This window comes from Typha angustifolia, chromosome 4, assembly GCF_048772165.1.
Source record: "Typha angustifolia cultivar Huaian chromosome 4, ASM4877216v1, whole genome shotgun sequence".
Lineage (NCBI taxonomy): Eukaryota > Viridiplantae > Streptophyta > Magnoliopsida > Poales > Typhaceae > Typha > Typha angustifolia.
In genome coordinates this window covers 5,418,109-5,445,557 of record NC_133242.1, presented here as the reverse complement: position 1 = coordinate 5,445,557, position 27,449 = coordinate 5,418,109, and the positions used below count along the sequence as shown (strand labels likewise).

At 36.8% G+C, this 27,449-nt stretch overlaps 1 protein-coding gene across 1 annotated transcript; it reads right to left on the bottom strand.

Moving 5' to 3' along the window:
- Nucleotides 1-9: 9 nt before the first annotated feature.
- On the bottom strand, nt 10-26,201 carry LOC140759453 (serine/threonine-protein phosphatase PP2A-2 catalytic subunit). The gene is made up of 11 exons (XM_073096021.1): nt 25,913-26,201; nt 23,742-23,798; nt 21,392-21,475; nt 21,125-21,196; nt 18,601-18,672; nt 18,357-18,397; nt 4,088-4,154; nt 2,299-2,490; nt 2,129-2,218; nt 1,938-2,045; nt 10-471 (listed from the first exon to the last, which is right to left on the bottom strand). Exons 1-11 carry the CDS (start codon nt 26,006-26,008, stop codon nt 406-408), a joined length of 945 nt encoding a protein of 314 aa, XP_072952122.1. The 5' UTR covers nt 26,009-26,201; the 3' UTR covers nt 10-405.
- Nucleotides 26,202-27,449: the final 1,248 nt, after the last annotated feature.

The window sequence follows — 27,449 nt, the reverse complement described above, 5'->3', positions numbered from 1 at the left end:
GCATACAAATCAGTTAGAATGTAGTCGTAGTTAAATATAGCAACCCCAAATTATAAAAATCCCTTTCTACAAGATAAAAAAAAAAAACAAAAAGATAAAAGCAGAAGAAAGACAGGACAAAAGGGGGAAACTAACAGCTCTCATAGATGGTACATGTTACTGCTGATGCTGAGTTACCAGCCTCGCTGCCTGCAACCTCAGTGGAAATCAATCACAGGTTTTTAACTACAAAATAAATATTTCTCTCCCACCAAATTATTCATCACCCTAAACCACGATGCATAGCAGCCTGCAGTAAAAATGATGATTGGATCACAGGATCTTGAGGAAATATCTCCAACCACAACATCATTTAGCTAGCATCCGTTCGCTGCCAGAAATAAGCACTGCACCTCCAATAGCACTTTATAGGAAATAATCAGGTGTTCTACGGGTCACATCAGGCTCCCCTCTTCTAGGGGCTGGTTCGAACTGCAGATATAAGCTCCATTAGAAGATTATCATAAGCTCATAACATGTATCTTAGTGATATTCATGCAGCGAAGTCCCAAGTTGGAAAAACTACAATGGAAATTAGGGTTGATAGCAACATCTCAAATATCTGTTGAAAGTTCAGGGCATCAGTGTGCTCTCAATTACACTTGGTCTGCAAACGCCATTGAGAATTTAAAAGAAAAAAACTGTTCCAAGTATGACATTATTGAGAGAAAAAACAACAGAATCTCACGCTCATTAAAGCATCAAGACTATCTGAATACAGGGGTGAAGCTAGATGTACATAGTTGTGCATACTAAAATTCATAGAAAGACAAGTACTAGTACATATGAAGCACGGACATGAATACAAATACAAGATATGGGAATACAGAAAAATGGATATGGAGATATGATATATTCTTAAAATAGGGTATGGAACTATGGATACGCCAATAAATAAATAAATAATATATTTCAATTTGTTGCCAACCAATATAACATATAGTAAAAAATAATTATCCCAGAAATAATAAAATAAAAAGAACGAAAACTACAGATGTAATATCTATATGCGTAAAACTTTAGAATAATATTATAACCAAAACAGATATAAAACACAAAATGCTAGTTAAACACAGAAAGCTAATTCAACTAATCTACAGTTAATTTGGATTTTTAAATGGCTTTCAAATTATATGTTTAATTCATTATCAAATATACAAAGCTTTAAAGTATGATGAAGGATTGGATAATTGTACATACATATAAAATATGTGTTTTATATCATCTTTTAGCACAAAAAGAAAAAAAAAGGATTGGATGATCAAGAAATATATTGGAGCCATATCCTGCCATATCAACTCCATATTGGAAAGTTAAATTAACTTTTTTTAATTCAGATACTTCTCTCACTGTATCCGATACATGTGCCGTATCAATATCCGATACCAGTTCAGAGTGGCAAACAAAATATCTGTGCTTCATAAACTAGTACTGAGAGCAAGCAAAAGAGTGCATCCTGACAAAAGATTGCACAGGAGCTTAATGTGACCTTCTATGTCTGTCATTATTGACATCAAGAAATCAATCTATCTACATGCCATATGTAGATCATCATACACTGAATATATTTGTTCATTTCTTATGCCACAACAAATATTCCCCTATTATTGATGACCATATCAACAAATCTAATTTCATCAGTGAAATGAATAGTAGTAATTCCTAAGGAGACAATCATTTGCATTCCTGCATAATCTGGAAAAATCACTTTCTTAATATGGCTGGAATAAAAAAGATACTATTACATTGGTCCATAAAACTACATAACTAATTCCACTCCAGCAACCATTCAGGCTCAAATGGATCCTAAACTAATTAGCAGATTTTAACAAATGACAGTGTTTAGAAACTTATAATCTGAATATGTTATGACAGGAACACAGACATGAGGAAGTCACCTGGATAAAAGTATGACCCTTGCAGTCATCTACTTCTAAGATGGAGGCCATATTCCCACAGCGATAGCAATAATTAGGTGCACTAAATATTGTCACCACCTTTTGCTCCTGTTTCACGAAACTGAATATTAACAAGTTGAACTGAAGATTGCTAATTCATGTCCAAATATAGAAAGAGATGGACTACTTACATGACCCCAGTTATATCCCTCCATGACTAACTGATGAGCTCTGGCTATCAGCTTAAGATTATTGGTGTGGTTAAATTGCTCGGATATATCCTACATACCAAATAATTGACTTGGTTATTACAGTGAGACATAGGAAAAGATAAGGAATAAGGCACACTTATGCACCGTACTTGTCCAAATGTATAGCCAGCACCGCGGGGAGAAATACCCCAGCCACATCGGTCATCCGGATCGGACCATAACAGATCACACATAGGTCCCTCATGAGGGACTTCTTGGACACGATCAAAGTTACGTATGCTATCAAGTGTCTCAATTGATGGTGATAACCCACCATGCAGGCAAAATATCTCTGACTCAACCTGAAATAAAATATTCATACAAATTATGAGAATAATGAAGTAAATTTTTATCTCGAGAGGAAGATAAAGCTGCCCTAGTGTTTGTTAATAGGGCAAATTACATTTTATCTCCCCATGGTTCGGCCCACTTTTAACCTACCCACTCATACTTTAAACTTAAGCACACTTACCCTCTCTCAATTGTTCGATTTTTCATCCAAACACTTATGGTGCAAATGACCAAAATATCCCTACCCTCAATGGTGCCAACATTTTCCAAATAAGTTGCTAAATGACCAAACTTTCCTTGTCATCATTAAATCAATTTGCATTTCTGTGGGGGAAATTAAGTCTTTACATCTCCCTAAAAGGTTGACCAAAGTTTTAAAAGACTATAGGCAGTAGACCGGCGAGCAAGGGATAATATAGTGCCTAAGCGCTAGGCACCTACCTAGGCAGGCACCAAAATTCAAGATGGTTAAAAGATAAACAAATAAACAAATAATAGTCGTAGAATTTTTAAAAAAAATACCTACAACCCGAACAGTATACTAATGCATTCTTGTTAAGAACTGTAATAAGCTATTAGAATGCACTAATTTATCAACATGTAGAATAATTTTGAATTTTAGAATCAATCTACATACTAAAATATGATATGAGATGCTAGGGCAAAAAATTTAAAACAATGCGGTTGACTAATGACTACAACTTGGTGTAGACTACGGAGAGATTAAGTGCTTTAAATTTAGAGTACATAGGGATAGGTTGAAATCAGGTGAAACCACACGGGTGTAAACTGTAATTTGCCCTTAGTTATTTTAGGGTTTAGAAATCCTCAAGTGTACACTCAAGAATGTATCACAGAAAAGTTTTATTGATAGATTACACTAGTATAACAAATAGATGACGAGAATAATATTCACATACAATCACCCATCTAGTCAGGTTTAATAGACCAAAATAGGAATTTAGTTGGAAAATCAAAATACATAATTAAATTATAATTTCGTACCAAGATTTATTAAATACAAGGAAATTGAAAATTAGAAGGAAAAAAAAAGCTATAACTCGTGATAGATAGGCAAGAATACAACAAAAGCAAAAAATGGACAATTCTAACTTAAGAAGCAAAGATGTTCCTATTAAGTAAAAGCTAAGTTCCTACGACTATGAACGATCCAGCAGTTATCATCCTCATGCTAAGTGTCTGAAATATGTTGGATTATCCTTTAAATCCAATAGCAGATCTACTTAATAGTCTACAAGGACAAGTTTCAAACACACCAAGCATAGTACTGACATTTTGACTTGACTAGGAATCTGAAATACAACTCAGCCGAACTCTTCATCCAAAAGTATTCTCAAAAGTATAAACAAAAGTAATCATTAATGGCATCCATTAATATTGCCATATCTCCACATCCCAGACAAGCCACACTGGATCCTTTCCAATTTGACCAGTTTATAAGATGTCAAATAATAACTGGGAAACTTCAAATTCAAATCTTAATAGAAAAATCTCCACAATAAACTATGTATGGGATCAAGAAAGAAACAGGAAGTGAGGAGTGTTAAAATAAGTATAAGGTATAAAAATTATGTTCCAGATACAAACCAATGCCGTCAAAGGGAAATAATCAAAAAGATCTGTAAAGGTCTTCCAGACATTTGCATTACCATATCTGCCACAAATAACAAAAGAACTGTTAGTTAAATTGTAAAAGAAAAATGGGAGGCAAGTTAACATCGCAAAAATGAACATGCACAGTTGCTAGCTTCCAAACATATATAAGATGTATTGCATTTTGTATGGACAAAAGTATGTATGAAATGTTAATCACGAATGACTAGCAGTCTCTTGCAAGTTAAATTCGACTCACTTCCAGAACTGTTGATGGTTACCAGAGTGATAACACAAATTACATATAATTACCAGAGTGATAACATGAATTACATGCTTAATGCATGATGAACCACAATTAGATGTTACATACAAAGGATAACAACGAGGAGAAGAAGATAATCAGAGAATATAGACGGCAACTAAGAAGTGAAGGATGAAAGGGAAAATGAAAGGTGGCAAAAGAATTATGATCAGTTGTTAACATATTTGGAATAAGAGAAGTGGAAGCACGAGAACATGACATATTTATTTGTGTTTATCTACAAATAATTCTATTAGGGAGAGAAAAAGTAACAAAGGAATATATAACTATTATATAACCAGTTGACCCAAAAATTTAAGTTATTAGATAATTGACCGATAATGTATATCATACATTTAGCTCACCCCCTCACATGTGACTCCTATCTATCACATGTGGACAGATTAAAAAATAATAGTGTGCGGCCCTCCACGGCACAATAATAGATAATATAAAACAAAAATTAAATGAGGCTAAATAAGGTTTTGAAGTCTAGTCCTTTAAAAAATTAGGCTTTGATACTTGTTAGATAACCGGTTAACCTAAAAGCTTAAGTTGTTAAGTAACAAAGAAACAATGTATATCATAACAATAACAATCAAGGTTTTGAGTATCGGTACGAAGACCGGCTGCCTGAAAAATGATATATATCAGCCAAATCAACTACTTAATATCAGACTATTTTTTAATTATATAAAATTTTTAATTTGTTATAAAATGTAGAAAAATAAGAATATCACTATCCTGCTGTATCTCTCTACTCTTTCCCTCTCTTTTTCTTAGCTATTGCAGCAGTAATGATAGAATTGCTACAGCAGTGAGGAGAAATGGAGAGAGAGAGGAGAAAGGCAGAGAGAGATGAAGGGAAAAAAAAGCCCTATCAAAGAAGAGAGATTGAGAGAGACCTCACCTTGTCGGAGAACTACTCATCGAAGGCCTCTCAAGATGGAAAATCACTTGTCATCGCTCACTGCTGCACTTCGTCGTAGGATGAGAGGGAAGAATTGGGAGAAAGGACTGGGAGGGTTCTAAGCGTGAGAGAGAAGAGAGAAACTTAACTTAATAATTGGGTTTCATATCCAATGTTAGATCTGTGAGAACCCAAAATTTATAAAATAAATAATAGAAAATCAGAGGTAGTCCTTTATGAAAGATTTAGTTTTAGATCAAATCAAATCAAATCAAAATCTTCTATATATTAGGTATCTCTTTAAATAAGAAAAGAGATTAAAATCAGTTTCACATACTGTAGCAGGACCACGGTAACGTCCAAGTGAAGATTGCTCAGGGTACAATAGTATCACCAAAATAGAGAGAAGAAAACAATGAGCTATTCTTCTACCACAAGCATCTCTACGTCATATATCAAATCATAATTGGATCTCGCGTGAGAGAGAAGAGAGAACCTTAACTTAATAATTGGGTTTCGGATCCAACATTAGATCTGTGAGAACCCAAAAATTTATAAAAGAAATAATAGAAAATCAGAGTAGTCCTTTATGAAAGATCTAGTTTTATCCTTAACCTTTTTGGAGTGGATTAAATTAAATCAAATCAAAATCTTCTATATATTATGTATCTCTTTAAATAAGAAAAGAGATTAAAATCGGTTTTACATACTGTAGCAGTACTTCAGTATCATCCAAGTGAATAGTGCTCAGGGGTACAGTAGCATCACCCAAAGAGAGAAGTCAACGATCGCATCTTCTACCACAAGCATCTCTCCGTCAAATACCAAATCATAATTGGATATAGCTCTGTGAAACATGGATACGGATGCGGGATACGGAGATACAAATACGGGAATACGATAAATTTTTAAAAGTAGGACACAAATGTGGAATGGATACTCCAAAAAATAAATAAATAAATAATATATTTTTGATTTGTTGTCAACTAATATAACATTTGGTAAAAAATGATTATCTCATAAAAAAAGATAAAAGGAAAAAAAACTACATATTTAATATCTATATGCCTAAAACTTTAGAATAATATTGTAATAGAAACTGATATGAAACTTAAAATGTTAGCGAAACATAAAACCTAATTCAGCAATAAATCTCCAACTTAGATCTTTAAATAGGCTTTAAGTTATATGTTTAATTCATTATCAAATAAGCAAAGCCTTAAAAGTATCATGAAGGATTAGACAATTGTATATTACATATAAAGTATATGTTTTATATCATCTTTTAGCATAACAAGAAAAAGGAAAACGGATTGGATGATCAAAAAATGTATTGAAGCTGTCTTGGAGCCATATCGAAAAATTAAAATTAATTTTTTTAATTCAGATTCTCCTCCGACCGCATCCGATACATATCGGGCTGTATCAATGCCGTATCGATATCCGATATGTATCGGATACCGCTACGGAGGGGCAAACAAAGTATTCGTGTGATAGGTTATGGAACAATTCCTTTAAAATCTGAATTTATTGCTGGAAACCGCTCGCACAATTGAGGAAAAATATTCACCAAATATTCTCCCGTAGTCAGAAAATTACGAAACCAAATGGAATCGATCCGTAACTCCCTGTTCTACATTTTTCGTATTTACGCCTTTCGCTGATTTGAATTGCAACTGAAACAAAATTATAATTTAGTGCGGGTGATGGTGGTGGTGACGGGTGGAGTGGATGTTAGGGTTATGGATGGTAGATGTTGTTTAAGTGATACAGACAAAAAAAAAAAATTTATTTTAATAAAAAAAATAACTAATAAAAAAAATGACTTTAAATAAGTGTATCAGCCCACCAGGCTTCCCCCCACCTTGTTCTCAAGGTAAAAAGTCAGGGAAACGCTCCAAAATATCCATCTCCAGCTCTCATGCCGTCTCATCGGATGGCTTGCCAAGCCACTCGACTAGAATCTCCATCTCTAATCTAGTACCATAACATCATCGGCACCTAGCAAGTACACGAATTGGCTCCATGATCTGTCTCCTCCAATGGCTCCGGTAGAACTGATCCAATGACCTCATAATCTCCAATCCGCTCCCTTAGTAATGAAACATGAAAGACAAAATGTATTCTTGACCCCCTCGGCAGCTCCAAAAGATATGCAACCAGATCAATACGCTCTAACACCCGAAACAAACCGAAATAGCGATGTGCTAACTTCTGGTTTCGCATCGGACGCAAGGTCATCTGACAATATGATTGCACCCTCACGAACACCTAACTACCGATGTCGAACTCCTGCTCCCTATGGTTGCGATCATAAACTTGCTTCATGCGGTTTTGAGCAAGTTTAAGATGAGCACGTAACCTCCTTAATGTGGCATCTCTATCCATCAAAGCTAAGACCACCTCCGTACAATCTATAGATACCACTGGATCATAAATGCGTAATGTCGGAGCCGTACATTCATACACTGCCTCAAATGGAGTCATGTCAATACTATTGTGGTAAGCGGTATTGTAAGACCACTCCGCCCACGATAAGAACTCTAACTATTATCTCGGCATCTCTCCAACAAAGCACCTTAAGTATTGCTCAATACCTCAATTGACCACCTCGGTTTGGTCGTCCATCTGTGAATGGTAAGTCAAACTGAAATTCAATCGAGCCCCATATAATCTGAAAAACTCCATCCAAAGTCGCTCATAAATACATGATCACAATTCAAGACAATTGTGTGTGGCATGCCATGTAACCGAACAACATTTCTAACAAAAATTCCAGCCACTGACTTAGTTGAAAATGGATGTGATAATGCAGAAAAGTCCATATATTTGCTCAACCTTTCAACGACCACAAAAATAACTGAATAACCACATACCAGCGAAAGACCCTCTAACAAATTTATAGAAATATCTTCCTAAACACAATCCGGTATAGGTAAAAGCTATAGTAATCCGGCCGGTTTCAATATGGTTGCCTTAGCCTTTTGACAGACTTCACAAGCACGGATAAAACTCCTCACATCCTGTCTCAATCCTAGCCAGATACAACTCTGAGATATCCTCCTATAAGTTTTCAAGACACCCTCATGACCAACCTCTAGAATTTGGTGGAAGTGCTCCAACAATTTCTGCCGCAATCCATCATTTGCGAGCACCCGAATACTCCATGGTCCAGTAGCAAACCGCCTCGATTCTCCAACTCTGAATGGCACTCCGGATCATCCAACACCTCCTGTAACAATTTCAAAACATCTGGGTCTGATGTACATGCATATCTTAGCTCATCAAGAAAAAGAAAAGTAAAAAAAGAATAGGCTACAAGCTCGGCGGTATTAGGTTGGCATGATAGTGCATTCGTCGCTTTATTTTTCGTTCCTTTCTTATATTGAATTTTATAATCATATCCCAGTAATTTTGTGACCCATCTCTACTGTGCTGGAGTGTGAATACGTTGTCTCATAAAGTATGAAAGGCTCCTTTGATCGATTCGAATAATGAATCTCCCACTAATCAAATAAGGCCTCCACTTTGTCACCACATGTAGAATTGCCAACATCTCTCTTTTGTAGGTTAATAATTGCTGAGATTTTTGTGATAAAGCTTTGCTAAGAAAGGATATGAGATGTCCTCCTTGTATTAGTATGGCTCTTATGCCAACTCCTAATGCATCACATTCCACAACGAACTCTTTAGTAAAGTCCGATAGCGCTAGAATGAGCGCCGTCATCATTGCTATTTTTAGTTTTTCAAAAGCTATAGTGGCTTCATCCGTCTATCTAAAAGAGCCCTTCAACAAAGAAGTGAGAGCAGTGATCTTGCCATACTCGACGATAATATCTAGTCAGCCCTAAGAATCCTTGCAATTCTACGATAGTAGTAGGAATAGGCTAAGCAGTCATGCATGCTACCTTTTGAGAATCTGCCGATACACTTTCCGTTGAGATGATGTGGCCTAAATACTCCACTTGTGGTACTCCCCATAGGCACTTGAACTTCTTAATCTTTAGCTAGTTTTGTTTCAATAAATTCGGCACATCCTCCAAATGCCACCAATGCTCCAATTCAGTCCTGTTATACACTAAAATGTCGTCAAAAAATACCAATACATATCTTTGTAGTAGAGACCGAAAAATATCATTCATGAGACCTTAAAATGTAGCTGGAGCATTGGTAAGACCAAAGAGCATCACCCGAAACTCATAGTGCCTATTCGGAGTCCGAAATATAGTTTTGTGCACATCCGCCGGATAAACTCTAATTTGAAGATACCCAGCCCTCAATTCAAGCTTACTGAATATGGTTGCCCATGCAAGCTCGTTCAACAGCTCCTTTATGACCAGAATGGGATACCGGTTCTTGACAGTAATAACGTTTATTGCTCGGTAATCAACGAAAAAAAATGCCATGTCTCATCCTTTCCCACCAATAGCACAGGAGATGAATATGAACTATGACTTGGTTGTATGAGGCTTTGCTCCAATATCTTGGTTACCATCTTGGAGATAACTTTCTTTTGCACATGTGGATACCGATATGGTCTCACATTCGCCGATGCAGCCCCGAGCACAATCTCTATGCGATGGTTCGTCGTTCGCCTTGGTAGCAACTTCTTGGGTTCCTCAAACAGTCCAGCAAATTTGTCTAATAAATTAGACAACTTGATGATAGTATTTGGACTCATTTGAAGCTCGTCTCCTACTGGTCCTAACTGAAGATAGGCTAAATCACTCGCACATGGCAACCCCACCATCGGTTACATTGCTGGAATTGGCGAAAAACGAGCGCCATCAAGCCGCACATCTTTGTTTCCTTGCTTGAATTTCACCTACATGCTCCGAAAATCAAAAGTAATGGGTCCCAAGCTTTGTAACCACTGAGCGCCAAAAACAATGTCTGCTCCTCGTAGCGCCAACGGATACAAATCCACAACGATGTCATGTACTTGCACCCGTATACTGACCAGGCGACATAAGCTCTCCACCTTAAGCTTCGTGCCGTCTCCAATAGCAACGTCAAACCCCGTGGTCGATTCAGCATCCAAGCCTAATCTCCTCACTAACCTCTCGTCTAGAAAGTTGTGTACCCTCAGAATCGATGAGAATGTGCACACAATGCTTTCTAACGAATCCGTCTACCCGTAACGTCCTCGATGCGGAAGTACCCGAATATGCATACATCGATATTTCAGCTTTGATATCTTCCTCCGCGTCCTCCTCAACGGCCTCCTCATGAACCTCCTCTGAACACTCCATTACTAACGACCTCATTGTCCTCCTCAAGACCGTCGATAAGCATCACTCCCAATCGATTTAAAACACCGATGACTGAGGGTGACAGCAAAGGCCCTTCGCTCTTCGCTTCTTCACTTGGGCAGGTGTGAGAATTCAAATGGGGGGTCTTGTGCCTCCTCTAACATCAGAAGATCTCAAAGATGGTCGTGGTCTAGTATTAGCAGTCGCTGTCTTTGAACTCGCAGAATTTTCAACCGACTTTCTAGGCGCAAATCGCCCATCTCGGTTGCCCCAACTTGTTTTTGGGGCCATCTTAAGAATCTGATGCTTTTGCTTTATCCTCACGGCCTTCTCAAAGGCCTCAAGAGTGGTAGGACAAAGAGCACGAACATCCGCTTGTATCTTATCCCGCAACCCTAAAATGAATGTGCTCATCAATGTTAGTTCGAGCCAAGGTGGCTCACAACGAATACTAACTCTTTCAAATTTAGCTTAATACTTCAAAATGGTCATCTTCTAAATCATCTTACTTAAAATGGTAGCAAAATCTTCATATACCACTGTCCTAAATCTGCGTGTAATCCTCCTATAAAAGTCAGCCCAACCGGTAAATCCTCCACCACGAATAGCCGATCTATACCAATGCAATGCCGTTTCTTGGAGGTGAAAACTTGCCATCTGGACATTTGCGTCCTTCACTATCCCTTAACAATCAAAGTATTGTTCAACTTGAAACACCCAATCCGTCGGATCACCGCCTTGGAATTTTGGAAAGTCCAAGCGTGCGGTTCTCCCTCGAATAGCATTGTCAAGTTCGCAAAAGATCCTTGGTTCAAATCTGAACCTTTGTGCTTGTTGATCTCCTCTGAATCCTCAAGCACATCCATCACCATCTCTGAGGGGATCATCATCATTCTCTAAGTGCCAATCCTCTTCATCGGCGAAGCACACCGATGTCGCACACCTCTCGGGTTCCACCACCGCCGGTCTTGGGTTGTGAATTGGAGATGGGGGATGATGTGTAGGAATAGGTAACAGAGGATCATTGATATTAACATATCGCACCTGGACCTGTGGGGTATTGATTCGATGTGGTCCCACCGCTAGTCCTTCTTAAACACCGATCTTTGTCGAAGGGATGACGAAACCGATCGATTCATAACATATTCCTTTAAAGCATTATGATCATTCTGCATTGCATCAACCATATGCAGTAATGTTTGGAACATACCCCTAAGTTCATCCACCAAACCCATGTTCACACCCATGGACGTTGGTTAACTTGGTCCTGCCATGGTCGCTCCAAATGAATCGGCCTTACAATTAGAGTTATCGTGGGTTGAGTCTTCCCTTGTCAATGTGCTCTCCATTGGTCTCCTTGTCGATGTTATCTTCCTTGTTTCAACTATTAATGGAGGTCACCAATGATAGGTTACAGAACAATTCCTTCAAGATCTAGATTTATTACTGGAAGCAGTTCGCGCAACCAAGGGAAAATATTCACCAAATATTCTCCCGTAGTTAGAAAATTACGAAACCAAGTGGAATCGATCCGTAACTCCCTGATCTATGTTTTTTGTATTTACGCCCTTTGCAGATTCGAACTGCAACTGGGACGAAATTACAATTTAGTGCAGATAATAGTAGTGGTGACGGGTGGAGTAGATGTTAGAGTTATAGACGGTAATGGAGATGAAGGTGGATGTTATGTTTTTTGTATTTACGCCCTTTGCAGATTCGAACTGCAACTGGGACGAAATTACAATTTAGTGCAGATAATGGTAGTGGTGACGGGTGGAGTAGATGTTAGAGTTATAGACGGTAATGGAGATGAAGGTGGATGTTAGATGTTTAAGTGATGAAAACGAAGGGAAAAAAATGGTTGAGATCCTAAAAAAGGACTTGACAGACGAGGAAGATTAGAAGTTAAGAGAGACCTTGCCAACAGTAGAGGTGGTAGGTTGGTGCAGAGAGAGGAGGGAGATAAGGGTAGAGAAGATAGAGAGAAAATAGGAGGCAAGAAACAAATTATCCAATAGCATAATAATTTTGACTGCCATCCACACATTTATAGATGCTAGCCAACAAGTCAAAATAACAATGATTAACCCTAATTCTAGAAGATTCCCGCCGATCGTGTTCGAACGCACAAAAGACGTTCTCTGTCGATGCGAATGAGATGCAGGCGTTCGAACGTGCATTCGTGTTCTCTGTTTCTGTGAACCTGATGCAGACGTTCATAAATGCGTTCAAACGTGTATCACCGTGCTTCATAGATCTAGCTTGGCAATAACGATTTTTCTTCACCTGGATACTTGATTTGAGATAGTTCCATGTATAGTTCCTCACAGACCATAGATGAGTGGATTCACTTGATTATACTTCACATCATATTTCACAAAATTATGTGTATACTATTTGTCATAAAATATTATATTTTTGTGTAATGTTATTCTTCGTGCCATTTATATCTTTCATGCAATGTTATTGTTCGAGTGTTGTTATTTTCGTGCAAAACTTTTAAGTATACAAATCACGAGTATCTAACAAAATCTAAATTATGAGTATGTATGACTTTGAGTACAAATTGTAAATTTTTCTATGGTCCTGATTACTATAATGATCGGTTTAGGTGACTTTGGCAGAATTAAGTAACAGTCTCATATTAAATAAAAAGCTCATGACTCTAATATCTCGATCTCAACGGTTAGAAAAAAAAATAGTGGATAGTAACACCTTCTAAAGACCCTAATTGGATCAAGTACGAGAAAAGACCCAAGCGTTATTTAAGGATGACTTTTAGTTGATGTGGATATACATATACAAACCTAAGAAAGAAATATTGTTAGGACCAGAAAAAAAAAATTAAATAAAATAAAATAAAATATTTGGGTTGAGAGAGGAGGGTGCACGTGCTCTGCACGTGCAGCCCCTCCCCTCTCCCTCTCCGGTACGCAGCGGGAGAGAAGGGATTTCACCTAATCCGAATCAGATTAGATTTAATCCTTTTCTAATCTATAAATTAAAAACCCTAATCTTTGTTTAACCATCTTAGCCATTTTCTCTCTCTCTCTCTCTCTTCTTCCTCCCTTCTTTCGCTTCTTCCTCACCGTCGGAGTCACGCCGTGAAATCGGCCTGTCGGAGCGTCGCCGGAGTAAATTGGGGCCACCACACTCCTCCCCGGTGAGCCCTCTCTCATCCCTCTAGTTTAATTTAAATTCAAAGAGATAGATTAGAAATACCTAATTTTGGGGGTTTTCAGCCTCATCGGCAAATCTGGCCGGCCGGCGGCTTCGAGTCGCAACCGCATCATCACCGGAGGCTTCGTGCTTCGAGCCTGGCGTCGGAGATGTCTTCTACGAGGCCCTCGTGGCTCTGATTGGCGTTGGATTTCGCGTCGGTCGTCGGTGATGAGTCCTCCTCCACCTCGTGAGGACGACAGAGGAAGGGTGAGAGGGAGAGGAGAGGTTGAAGGTGGTTGTGAAGGGGTCGCCGGCGAGAGGTCGCCAGCGGTCACCCTCTCCCTCAGCCATCTCTCGCGTCGGTCGCGAAGGGGGGGAAGAAAAGGGTTGGCTGGGCTCGGGTGAAACCCGAGCCAACCACCTTTTCCTTTTAAGTCGGGTCCGGTTCGGGTTTGGATTTCGGATCCACAAACCCGAACCGAACCACTTAAGTTGGTGGGCTGCGGGTTAGCCCAAGCCCAATTCAATTAATTCGGCTGGGCCTCGGCCCAATCCGATTTAGTTGATTTCTTTTGGATTGGGCCGGGCCAGCAGCCCAGCCCAATCCAATGGGTAATTTTAAACCCATTTTAGTTATTTTTGGTTTTTAAATTTTAAAAATATTTTAAAAATTATTTATTTCACCTTCATGTGTATTGAGAACAGTTATTATTCAAATTAAAATTTTGAATATTTTTTTTAATTATTTTCTCTATTGTTACCATTGTTATTATGTAGAGAGCATGCCTATTGCATACTATGATGGATATTGTTGCTTTTAGTTAATTTATTCAGCATTAATATGTTTTAAAATTTATTTGGTTCGAGTGGATTCCACTCACTGAGCTATAGTTGTTGGCTCACGAGTTCTATTGTTTTTGTATTTGTTTATTTATTTCAGGTAATAGTCAGCGAGGCGACTAAGCGTGATGTACCCGAATTTCACCTCCACTTAGGATTCACCTATTTACCTTTCCGCTCTTTTAGATTTTGTGCTTTAGATTAGAAGATTTTATTTTATTTTATTTTATTTTAGTTTAGAGACTCAAAAACATTAACATTGTTTATTTTATTTCAATTGCATTTAGTAATAAAATTTTAATAAAGCACATTCTCATTTTATTTATTTATCTTGTCATCGTATACGTAGAGAGTATTATTAAGGCTTCGTGCATCTCAAGCATATTGAGATGCATAGCCGGTCATGATTCCTATTTTAGATCGTGACAAATATGACATTTACTTAAGAAGTCATAATGAAATTTGAGCATGTTATCATTTTATTACTTGCACTATTAGTACTCGTATCTTATTATTCATGTTACGAGCATGCTTGATTTTTATTCATGTCTTACAAATTGTTGAACTTAGATTTTTAAATCATGCTTCACAAAATAGGGTTTCCACTTCCTATTATATCAATACAAAGAGGCATGATCGAGACTCCTCTACCTCAAATTAGAATGTAAAGAAGCATTTTCACATAAAATAAATTCATGCATGGGATGATGCGCCCATTATGTTATTCCATATAGGAATCAATCTAGGTAAGCTAATTCCAAACTGAATATTAACAAACATCATTATGATTTATTTTATACAGCATATCCATCAATCCTTCATAGATTTTTCAAAATACTTTTATGTTTTTGCCACTCATTCTTCGATAAAGAACCAACCAACTCATTGTAGATTGTATCTTATGACACGGTCCATGCTGGATGAACTAACACGACAAATAAATGAAAAAAGACTTACAATGATGCCATTGAATCAGTTGGCGCACTAGTAGACTCTGTGCTAAATAGTCATTTCCTCTACATCTTTACTTTTCCTGTAGAATCCTCTGGATATATAATTATCCAGAGGATAATTATATATTTCCAGATCTTTATATTTCCAAATATGTTAATCTCTGATCTATTCATATCATGCTTCCCTCTATCTATTTTCTAATTATCTTAGAGCCTCATTGTTAACTTTGAGACATAGTGCAACATAGCATCAAGGGCAATATGTTTCACAAATCTATCAATCCCTCCTTTAGTATTTTTTCTGCATAGCCAACACTTAATAGTATTTGAGTCATGCAGTTATACGACACCTATACTTATTTCCAGTCAATTAAGCCATCTATGCAGAGAAAAAACACACTCTAAACTAGATCTAGATGTTATGAGATCATAAATTTGCAGTCTCTTGAAATAGAGGAAAGGAGGAGAATACAAAGAGATGATACTTACCTAACTCTCCTAATTGTTCACTATTATTGACAAGAACAAGCCAATAAAAAATTAAATAAGATGGAAATAATAGAGATAAATTGATAGTCATGAAAGTATTAACAAAGATATCACCTAAGTACATAATTATCTGACTTTTTGTCTTTCATTGAAGACGTCTATGCACGAGGTTCTTGCTTCTGCAGGGTATGCGGAGGAAACATATGTGAAACTTTACCACCATTTCTAAAAGAGATTGTTTCCAAGACTTGAACCCATGAAGGCATGAACTATTAAATGCAAGGGCAAGTCTTACTATCACACAAAGTGACACTCTTAGTTTACACCAGCCAATGGCATAATTATTAACAAATAATGAACAAAAATATGCTATCAACCATGTCAGGAGAATGGTGAAGTAGAAAGCAATGGAGCAAGGGTTGGTGATTACTCATGTAGCAGGGAAGGGTTAGGGGGTGTTGTAGCAGATAGGGCAATTGGAACTTGGAAGTGCTAGTGCTGTAGTATGCAAAGGAGGGACAAGATTTGTGCCACAGTGGCACTGAATTGGGGTGGGGCCTAAGTGAGAATTGAATGGTGGGGCGGTGCATCAGTGAATACATGTGGGAGTAGTACTACTATAACAGTAGGAAAAGGGTATGGATAGTGCTACAATGAGCAGATGAGACCACTTAAGGTGTCTATGGTTATAGAGACCAATGGAGGAGTTGGGGCCTGGCTAATTTTGGAAGTGGGAGTATTAGAGTTAGGTCTAGAGCTTTTCTCTAGTCTACATGTTATTCTTCATATATGCAGGGCAAGTATGAGAGCCACCCCCGCTATGTAGCTGCCTAGACAGACGCACGGGATGCCTTCCAAAACACTGCTTATTTCCATCTGACTTGGCAGCACATCTAAGTGAATACGATTTGCAACATTATCAATGTATATAGCACCATAATCTTCAACTATTAGGGGGTCGTTTGATTCAGAAAAATGTGATAAAGAGCTTCATCCTACAATAAGATTGGTTCATATCTCTTATTCCCCATCACCATTTGGTTGAGAGGGCATGATAAAGAATTGTAATGGGAAATATCATTATTCCCTTGTCAATAAACAAGAGAGAAAAAATGGTGGAAGGCATGAGGTCTTCTAAAGTTGCTAAAATTACTTACCATTATCCCACCGAAAAAGTGGGATGAGATAAATGGTAATATCTTTTGCTTGGCCAAGGTTATCACACTGTTTTGCATCCAAGTGGTATTTGCTTGACCAAAGTTATCAGGACAAATTTCATTAACTTTGAATAGAGGCATTATCTTACACATAGTTGTCTAACTTTCTAAAAATGTGAAAGCTCCTCCAAAAAGATCTCTATTGTGATATCTAGCATTATACTTTTAATTTTCTTTTGTTTTGTCCACCTCCAAGCACTTTGCCTGAAAATATTACCTAGCTTCAGTACAGCACAATAAATCAGTAGTGATTTGCGCCACAAAATATGAAAATCACAATGAAATCTTTTCTGCAGTTAGATTAACTAGATTCACCTCTTATCTTTACTATGCTAACACTAAGAATAGGACCATTTGATTTTATATTTTCTGGCCTTGATTTCTCACTGGAAATTTAATTTAACAAGCACCATATCATCCAATAAGCAAACAAGAGAGAACAACCTACACCTGTCTACCATAGCACATATAATAATATATCACCATCAGAAAAATGAAGACCTTTTGGATTCAGTTCAAGTAGGGATACTATAATGAGCAAATCTGAGAGCTTAAAGGTGTATCAGGTGGTAATATGAAAAGATGGACAGTACCAGGACATCATTCTGACTTCTGAGGCATCATTGCCACTAGTTCAGGCAATTATTAATAATGCACACTAATTTAAACCCTTAAACCACAGCATGCTATTTTGATGCTATATTGCTATGTAAAACTATGAAAACTATAGGCTTCCTGGAATCCTACACGATTGAATTCCACATGCCAGAATGAAGTATGGTCAGTAAATCTACATAATTTCAGTGTCTATACAAAACTTTCATGGAAATTTTAAGGAAAAAGATAAATAAGAAATCACTCTGAAAACAAATGCTCATAGTAGACCTTCCAAGAATACAATTTAATAATTCCATATTTTATCTAAGCAAAGTTCTTTCATTGAGGCCTCAGATACCAGATGTATACTTCCGGTAAAGAAGTCACAGCACACAAATATATATGAGCAACTTTCTTATTAATAAAAGTAATATGAAGAATCAGCAAGAATATCATGTTTATCAATCTCAATACCCAACAATCAAAGGATGCTCAATCAGACCAGAACAAGAAAAATAAATTGCAAAGGAGGAACTCACTTTCTTAAGCACTCATCATAAAATCCGTAAACTTGAGTAATCTGCAATTTGATTTAAGAAGTGGTTCAGCTCAAAAGCCAAGTGTATATCTAGTGATAAGAATTTGAGAACGAATACAAAAGGTATTACTGCTAAAAAACATTGATAGCTTACAAGTTCTAACCATATTTGGTGGCAAAGTAAAAAGGAAAAAAATACTGTGACATAAACAAAATGTAAGCAAAAAAAATGTCAAGCAATATACCTGACGACTCTCATGGTTTCCTCTCAGAATTGTAATTCGCTGAGGATAGCGAACCTTCAGAGCCACCAGAAGCTGCTCAGTTGAATGGATGACATCAGAATCATACCAGATGTGATCACATGACACAAAGAAACAGTAATATACCAAATATAATTGTAAACATATCCCTTCTAGATTCTCCTTAATCTACAGTATCCAGAAACAGTAAATTACAACCTTCTGGACCGTGAAAGTCAATATGTTTTGTTATTAACCCAGTGTTTGTATCAAATCAACAAAGTGAAAGACATTGGTTCTGTGGCAGAATTTTGTGCCCAATGTTTGTGCCTAATCTAGCGCCAGACTATTCAAATATTACCCTATAAAGGTCCAGCCAGCACTCTTTGCCCTTAAGTATACAGATTAGCATGCCCACTAACTGAGCTGCAACAACAACAACTGCAAGCTGACTCAGTCATGGTTGATCATGTAAACAAATGGCAGGGATATGGATGTGAACCCAAGCAAGAACATAGCTTCACAGAGCAAACACGGACAGATATATTAAAACATAGCACATAAAAACATGTAAGTTTTATAAATTATATTCCTCAAAGAATCAATTAAAATTTGTAGATTTGCATCCACTAATCAAGATTTCATTTTACCTAGAGTCGCCAAAAGGCTCAAAACCACCAGCTTACAGTCATCAGACATAACTTTATAAATTGTATTCCTTGCAAGGAATCAGTTAAAACTTGTAGGTAGGATCCACTAATCCAGATCTCATTTCACCTAGAGTGGCCAAAATACACCAGCTTACCATCACATTTAGTTATATAAGATTACATTTCTATGTAGTTCCATTCAAAATTTCAAACGTAATCTGTGTGACTTCTTCTGTTTTGAAAGAGACCAATAGTGAATTGCTTAAGAAGGCAAAATATATTGGCTATGCAGACAGCTCTTGCAAAAGAGTTTTGCTATGAGGATGAGTTTATGGGCTTTCGTGCATGTGTACTCTAGAGAGAGGAATGAACACTTTTCTCAAGTTTTTTCATTTTCTCCGGTTCCCGTAATTCACTAAACTCGTTTTTAAGTCTGAGAAAGATGGCATCTTGCATCGGTCAGTGTGATTTCTTTTTTATTTTGATGGCCAGTCATTGAGAGAGTAGGTCAATGAGAGGAGAAAAATGAGCCACAATTAGTGTGATAGAAAGATAAAGGTGGTTAATTCAAAGACATTAGGATAGACATACACCTAAGGACTAATGGAATGTGAGAGATCTAGACTGACTTATAGTACCTATGAGTTCTTGCTATTTCCCAATAACTTCACGAGCTTAAAATATTGAACTTCCCCTACAATAAAAAATTTATGTTAGCAACTTGGCATATTAAAAAAAGATAGTTTTCCAATAAATTTTATCACTGCCTTAAAATTATTATCATTTATCAAAACCATTTTGAGCAGTTCTGTTACGAACCAGATCTAGACCAATTTGGAAGTAAGAAAATTATGAAAATTTAAATAGCAATAGCCTCATGAGTTAAAGTTATAATTATGGTTTCATCTAAATTGGAGGTCAAAATAAAAAATATATAAATAAAAGAGTGGAGCCAGGTCAGAACAATACAAAACGGTAACTATTCGACGTTGCGGCAATCGTCAGAGCCTAACGAACGGCAATGGGTAGTGGTGGACGGCCATAGGATAACTCGTTGAGGTAATGGTGGCTATTGGTTGGAGATAGAATTAGGATTTCTAACTTAATCTACTCCTAAAACAATAAACAATTATAATTAATTTACTTCTACTCCTAGAATATCTTACTCTTACTTTTATATTATCTTATTCTGACTCTTAAGATAAACTCAAGACTAAAATAATTTCTCAATGTTTGGATTCTTAAATGATTAAACAAAAAAGTCTAGCCCCTCTATATATAGAGGTCGGGAACAATGAGTCCTACTCGAATTTAACTCTAAAGGCTTATATGACTCGAACTAGAATTTGCTTTAGAGGTTTATATGACTTAATTAGAGTTGTCTTAATGGTTTAGATGACTTAATTGGACTTGCCTTAATAATTTATATGACTTAATTAGACTAGCATTATAAGTTTACATAAATATGAATCAATTAAAAGATAAATAAACTCTATCTATCGAGTCTGATGTCCTCATGATGCGATTCGATCTAACGTGGTTCTTATCAAATTCAGTGCAAGCATGCATATTATAAAGTTCCAATTAATTAGTAGTCACCTTTAAGAAGTTACACTTAGCTTGTCTACAACAATGCTCGTAAATGACTGACCCCACTAACACAATATTGAAATTTCAAAAGAATCAAAACAATGAATTCCTCTACTAAGAATAGTTATAGGCCTTACAGTAAAAATAGAAATGACTATGGTCAAATTTCATTTCCCACACAATTGCAAGATAATGGATTAACATTGTAGATGCAGTCAATACTGATATATTTTTATGTTTGTTCAAGTAAAAAAAAAGTAATAATAGTTTTTACAATCATCTCTTACCGTGACAGTTTCAACAGAATAGTACCCGCGATCTACATAATCTCCCATGAATAAGTAGTTTGTGTCTGGACACTAGCAATAAGAGAAAAAAAATATTGTCAATATAATGAAGTGGGAACAACACTTCATCTTGGAATCTAATAAAGAAATTATAACAATTCAAAGGGCGCAAAACTTGTTCTAGTAAGTATGAAACAAAGTAGCTCATTGTATTCTTTGATCAATGCAGGTAAAGAATGAAATATTAATAACAAAAAAATGAAGTACCTTCCCACCAATTCGAAATAACTCTGCTAGATCATGGAACTGGCCGTGAATATCACCACATATTGTCACAGGGCTTTTCACAGGCTACAATAAAGGGAGGACACATCTTAGTTGAAAAATAGAGAAAGATTACCACATTACCTGCTATAAGTCTAAATCAATGGTTACTGCAATTTCACGAACAAAACAAGATTATATCACTGATAAGATTTTGCATCAAGTATATATTTCAAATTCAAAATACTTAAAAAGTAGAAAAGAGAAGTTCACCAAGAAGAAATAATCAAACAATAAAAAAAAATGCATCGATCACATCAGTCTTTTCGACCGTCTTATCACTCACTTCAATCTCCAACTACTTTTAACCTACCTATATTTTAAATCATATGAAATTTAGGAAAGCTCCTAAACAAAATTAAAATACATATTGGCAAAAAGATAAGAAAATATAGATTACATGCCTAATATGGTAGCAAAGTCAAATAAAGGATGGAAGATACTTAGACCATCTGTTTCTGTAATGGAGGGAACCAACAGACATGGTGGTGATAAAAGAAAAATAGAAGTGGACAGAGAAGAGGAAAAAAAACAAAAAAGGGAATGAGAGAGAAGATATCACCTCGCAAAATCTTGACCAACAGCATTTGCCTTGGACTAGTCGATCCCTACCATGGATTTATCAGAGAAGGCACACAGTTGAAAGAAAGAAAAATATGGGATGAACAGGGAACATGAGCACTAAGGACATCAATTATTTATATCGTGAGTTGGAATTTTGGTTGAATCGAACATATGATTTGACCCGACAACATATCCACCTTAAGTAAAAGAGAGAAATGTTTGTTTCAACTATATTAGTGAAAACTCAAAATTATAATTGTTTTGGTTTATATCAAGTTTCGAAATATAAGAATCGGGATTGACCACTCAAAAATACAATACATATCAATCGTAGTGGCCATTTCTGCTACCAATATTGGATTTCAATATCAAGCTATTTTTTAATTACATAAAATTATAAAAATTATTTAAAATACAAAAAAATCTTAAGTCTTTACAAAAATGAAAATAAGAAAAAAATATAAATTTCGAGTACTATCTCTATCTCTCTCCTACTCACTCTCTTACCCTCTTTCCCACTCACTTTCTTCCCCTCTCTCTAGCATTCTAAGTCGGAGAACTCTCATTCTTTAGTCGCTCCCTCTTTCTCTTCCTCCCTCTTTCTCTTCCTCCCTCTCTCTCTCTCTCTACCTTTCATTCTCTTTGTGAGGGAGAGTGAAAGAGAGAGAGAGGTTGGGAGGCTATTGGAGAGAGAGAGGAGAAATGGAAAATCCAAAAAAAAAAAAGGAGAAATAAAAGGGTGGGCATCAAAATGCAGTGTCAAAGGAGGAGCTCGCAGACTTCTATTTTGATGGATCAATGTCAAAGAACTTTGTTAGAGGAGTAACTCGCCAAGAGATGAGGTGCATCTCATACTCTCCAATTTGTATTGGTTGTTTTGGCCAATCTAGCCAAAATGGGTCCAATATGGATCGGGTTTCGACTAATGTGGTGGAAACTAACCCAAAACAGATCAGCTAAAACTAGGAACCTTGGTTTATATGACCAAAATGGCTAAATTATGATCAAAATTGGTGCTTCTAGGTTGCCTCTATTTCGGAGCAAAGTCAACCGACGTCGATGTGTAACCTTCAATGCATATCAATTTTGGCCAATACTACAAATAGTGGATAGAGAATAAAAGGAGAAATTTGTCTATAATATTCTACAAAAAAAATATCACATTAGTCATAACATAGTCTAGTTGCTCCTCATAACTTGAAGCTCCATGTTTCTTTTTTCAAATTTTGGCAGTCATTATTTCACAAGGGACATTTAACACTTAGTCAATTTTCATTTTATAATGGAAAAATGAAAGGGAAGCAAAATCAATGACGGCCAACAGAGTAGACATTTGTGATGGTTTATGGCATGCTTTGCTATTGATATGCAATGTTGATTAAATTGCATCCCTTTCTCTAAAATGTTTCAGTTGGTATATAAGGTGACAACGCAAGAAGCTACTTTGAAAAGCACAATATGATAGGGTAAAAGAAAGGACTTGAACTGAAACCTTAACCTAAAGTTCTTCTTAGCTCCGACATTATGATTCTTTCATATATCCCAAGTAGCACATGTAGTTATGCAGTTAGGACCTAATTTAATCTGTGCAATGGGGATGGCCACAAAGCATTACAAAATACCAACTAACATAGTAGTAGTTCCAACTTCTACTAGGACAAACATAAAGGCTCAAGCCTGAACAAAAATCTATTAAGTGAAAAGTAGCTAAATAATAAAAAGACCTTACCTGCACATTACTTTCTTCCATCAATATCTCCTTTGCCTTCTCACACAATCCCCTAACCTGCATGAAAGATGTATAAGAACCTGAAACTTGAAGGTGAATTTAAACCCACAGTAAAAGTGATAGCATGATACTTTAACTGATCTTATAAGTTGGTAAGTACCAACGACAAAATAAGCATAATAGATACATGATAATGGCATAAAGCATGTCTTCAAGGAAAAATTTAAGACGTTCTTCTATACACCAATGTACTGTAAGCAATAGGCTACAACATATTATCCAGTTATCACTGACAGGATACCATGCTGTTAAATTTGATTAAAGAAATTTTTGTTCTGGGCCTTTAGAAGTGAAATTTCCTGCACCTATCCACTCATCCCCAATTTTCAGCAATCCCAGAAAGAAGAAGCAAAATACACCAACCCTGAACAGTGCTAAGTGTAAGGAGTGCCGGGAGGCAATGAAAATTTGGAAGTTCGATCATAGTAGCATAAGGGGAGAGAATACAACAGTCAAAAGAGCTAAAAAAGTGATTAAGAATAAGAAAGAAAGAAGTACAAGGGGAAAAAAACAAGAAGAAAGAGTCAGGTGATACCGTCAAATGCATTCAAAGTTTACTCATACCAAGAAAATACATGAGAATCAAACCATTCTGGCCCTAATGACTCATAATAGACCATTTTTTTCACCTCGTGAGACTACGGGCAATTTCAGTCATGCTGGTTACGTGTGTGTACATATATATATACAAGCGAACATATAGATAAGCACATGTCTTTTGAAACTTTGTTCTAAAAATATTTTATAGAAAAGCAAAGTTAAATCATACATCCCAACTGAAGCATCCTAATGGAGAACAAATCATTGGGATAACAATAGAGCTTACTATGAAAGAATAAACACTTCTAAGTGAACCACTACAAGGGCAGCATTCTTTGTTCCAAATGAAATGTTTCATATATGTGTCCCTCTGAGCTTGGACTTTTCCTACAAAATAAGTCTATTATTCAAATTTATTGGAGGAATAGGTGAGTTTCCAAACCTCTTAGATATATAGGTTAAGCCACTTTTCGTGGAGGGACTCACTGTTAAGGTCAGCGTTTCTTTAATTGGGTATTCTGCAATGTTGTTGTCAGGTTGTAACTAAATGCATAAACATTGACTTTGATAGCTATTTGCTTTCACCAAAAGCAGTTCAACTTATTCCCCCAGTAAGTGTGAAAAGTAGACTTTTAAAAGAAAGTCTAGAACTTATTTGGATTTAAATACTATGGAAAGAGTCAGAGAGGAAAGGAGAAAATAGGTTCCAAAACCTCTTCTTTTTTCCTATCCAAAAATAGAAGGAAAGGAAGAGAAAATAAATCAGCAGGTTTTCTAATTTGTTTCCTTCATATATCATTAGAATTTAGAACTATAGAAATCTCGACGGAATTACAATGTATTGTCTCTACAATTTCTTGTTCTAAACAGTTTTAATAACTCTTTCTCAAATCATGAGGGTAGTAGTATCGAATTGTTTCCAGTAGTAACTTACTACGAATAAGATACTGACAGTACTACCTGAAACAGATAGTGCAGAGAATTTCTACTCAATTAGATAAGTATTATATAAAGAATATAATACTTTTTTTTACTTGAATGTTCTTATTTTGTCTCCTAAAACAGAACTGAAAAAGATTAGTTTAATCTTCTCTTCCTTCATTTATATAAAAAAAACACGAGAGAAAGCCATCTTCTGTTTTCCTAATTTTCTCATTCTTTCTATCATTTCTTCTTTTCTCTTCCCTCACTCTCCTATTCTCTTGCTAGCGAATTGGAAAACCTCGCATTTCTCCTAAATCCTCTCAAAAGTGTACCACAAAACTGTGCACGACTTTTACACTCAAAAGGAACACAAAACAAAACCAAAGAGCAGATCTACCACATCCAGCAATTAACCAGCATAGGACTTCCCTAATTCCCAAATATTCCAGCGAAGAAACCCTAATTCCATCAGATCGCTCGAAAACAATCATCTATCCGCCCCAAATCACTCGTACAACCTCCGATCCGTCACCACCCACTTCCACTCAAACAACTCTACAAGAAACAACGCAGAAAAACTACACCACCAACCACAGCAAAGGGAGATCGCGGAGAGGGAAGGATCAGCGATCAGAGAAGAAGCTAACCTCTTGTTCGGAGAGCGGCTTGCACTGCATCAGCTGCTCGATCTGCTCATCGAGGTTGCCATGGGAGCTCGCGACCGCAGGATTCACGTTACTCATCTTTATCTTTTCCAGCCCAAAACCCCAACCCAATATTTCAATCCCTTCGCTTCTCTGCCCCTCTGTCTTCTCCTCTACAGCTCTCTACCTCTTGAAGCAAGAAATGGCGAGGGGGAAGGGGAAGGAGGAGGAGAGGAGAGGAGAGGAGAAGAGAAGAGAGGAGGAGAAGGGAAGGGAAACCTCGGTTTTCGTTATATATATATATATATATATATATATATATAATTTTCTGTTTCGTTCGCTCCCGTTCGTGAGAGAGACGATTTCGATCGAAAAAAAATTAAGGAGACCTCGCAGAATCGGCAGGACTCATGCTGTGCTAAGGCGAACAGCATTTGCTTTAGGACGTCTGCCACGTGTCAAAGATAGTGGACAATGAGGTGTCATTTTAGTGAGCCGATTAATATTTTATGAAGGTGTACGAGCAAACCACCACATCTATATTTATATCCGCAGACATCAAACTCTATTATCCTTGTGCTAATGGGTGACATGCATTATGTCTTATTATGTCTTGTAATTCTAATGTATTTATCATGAGGAACATTTTGTTTAGTAATATAATTTTATAATGAGCACTTGTTATGTACCATATGTTGTGCCAAATTATCCAAATGGGTGATGGAAGCGAAAGCAAAACCATTCACCCTTAAACAAATCCAAATAGAATAGCAATAATTTAAGGCAAACCAAATATTAGCAAAGCTAATATTAGTATCAATATGAGAACTCTAAATACAAGATGCTAGTTGTAGAAAACTTCAAATACCCAAGGTAATCTTAAATATGAATACCAAATAGATGCAAACCATGAAGAGAAAAGAAGGAGAAACATGATTTACGTGGTTCGGTGATGTGTCTACGTCCACGGGCAGAGCAATCTTCAATCCACTATATAAATCTTCAAATACAAAGAGTTTACAACTCTAATCTCTCTCTGAATAACGGTGGCTCTCCCCTATAAGTTTTTCTCTCTTACAAAATGCCCACATAAAACCCTAAAACCCAACATTTCTATTTATAGAGCCTATTCACATTGGGTTTTTTCGTGTCGCGTTCGAACGCCCTCGGGGATGCGTTCGAATGCGCTCAATATCAAAATAGCAGAACCAAAGGGGCGTTCAAACACCCACAGGGCGCGTTCGAACGGACCCAGTGCAAATGCAAACTAGCGTTCAATCAAAGCCCCGTTCGAACGCCTGTAGAAAAAACTGCTCTCAAGTTGGTTCGCGTTCGAACGCGGCTGGGCCATTCGAATGCCTGCATTAGCCAATCTTTGTCTAAGAACCGCATTCGAACACCCCTAGGGCCCGTTTGAACGCACTAGCACATCAAGCCTACAAAATGCTGAAATTTGAATTTGAGCCAAAGATTAACAATTCTCCACCTTGGCGAAAAGCTCACAACTACCAAATCACTCTCCACCATTGCAAAGTGACTG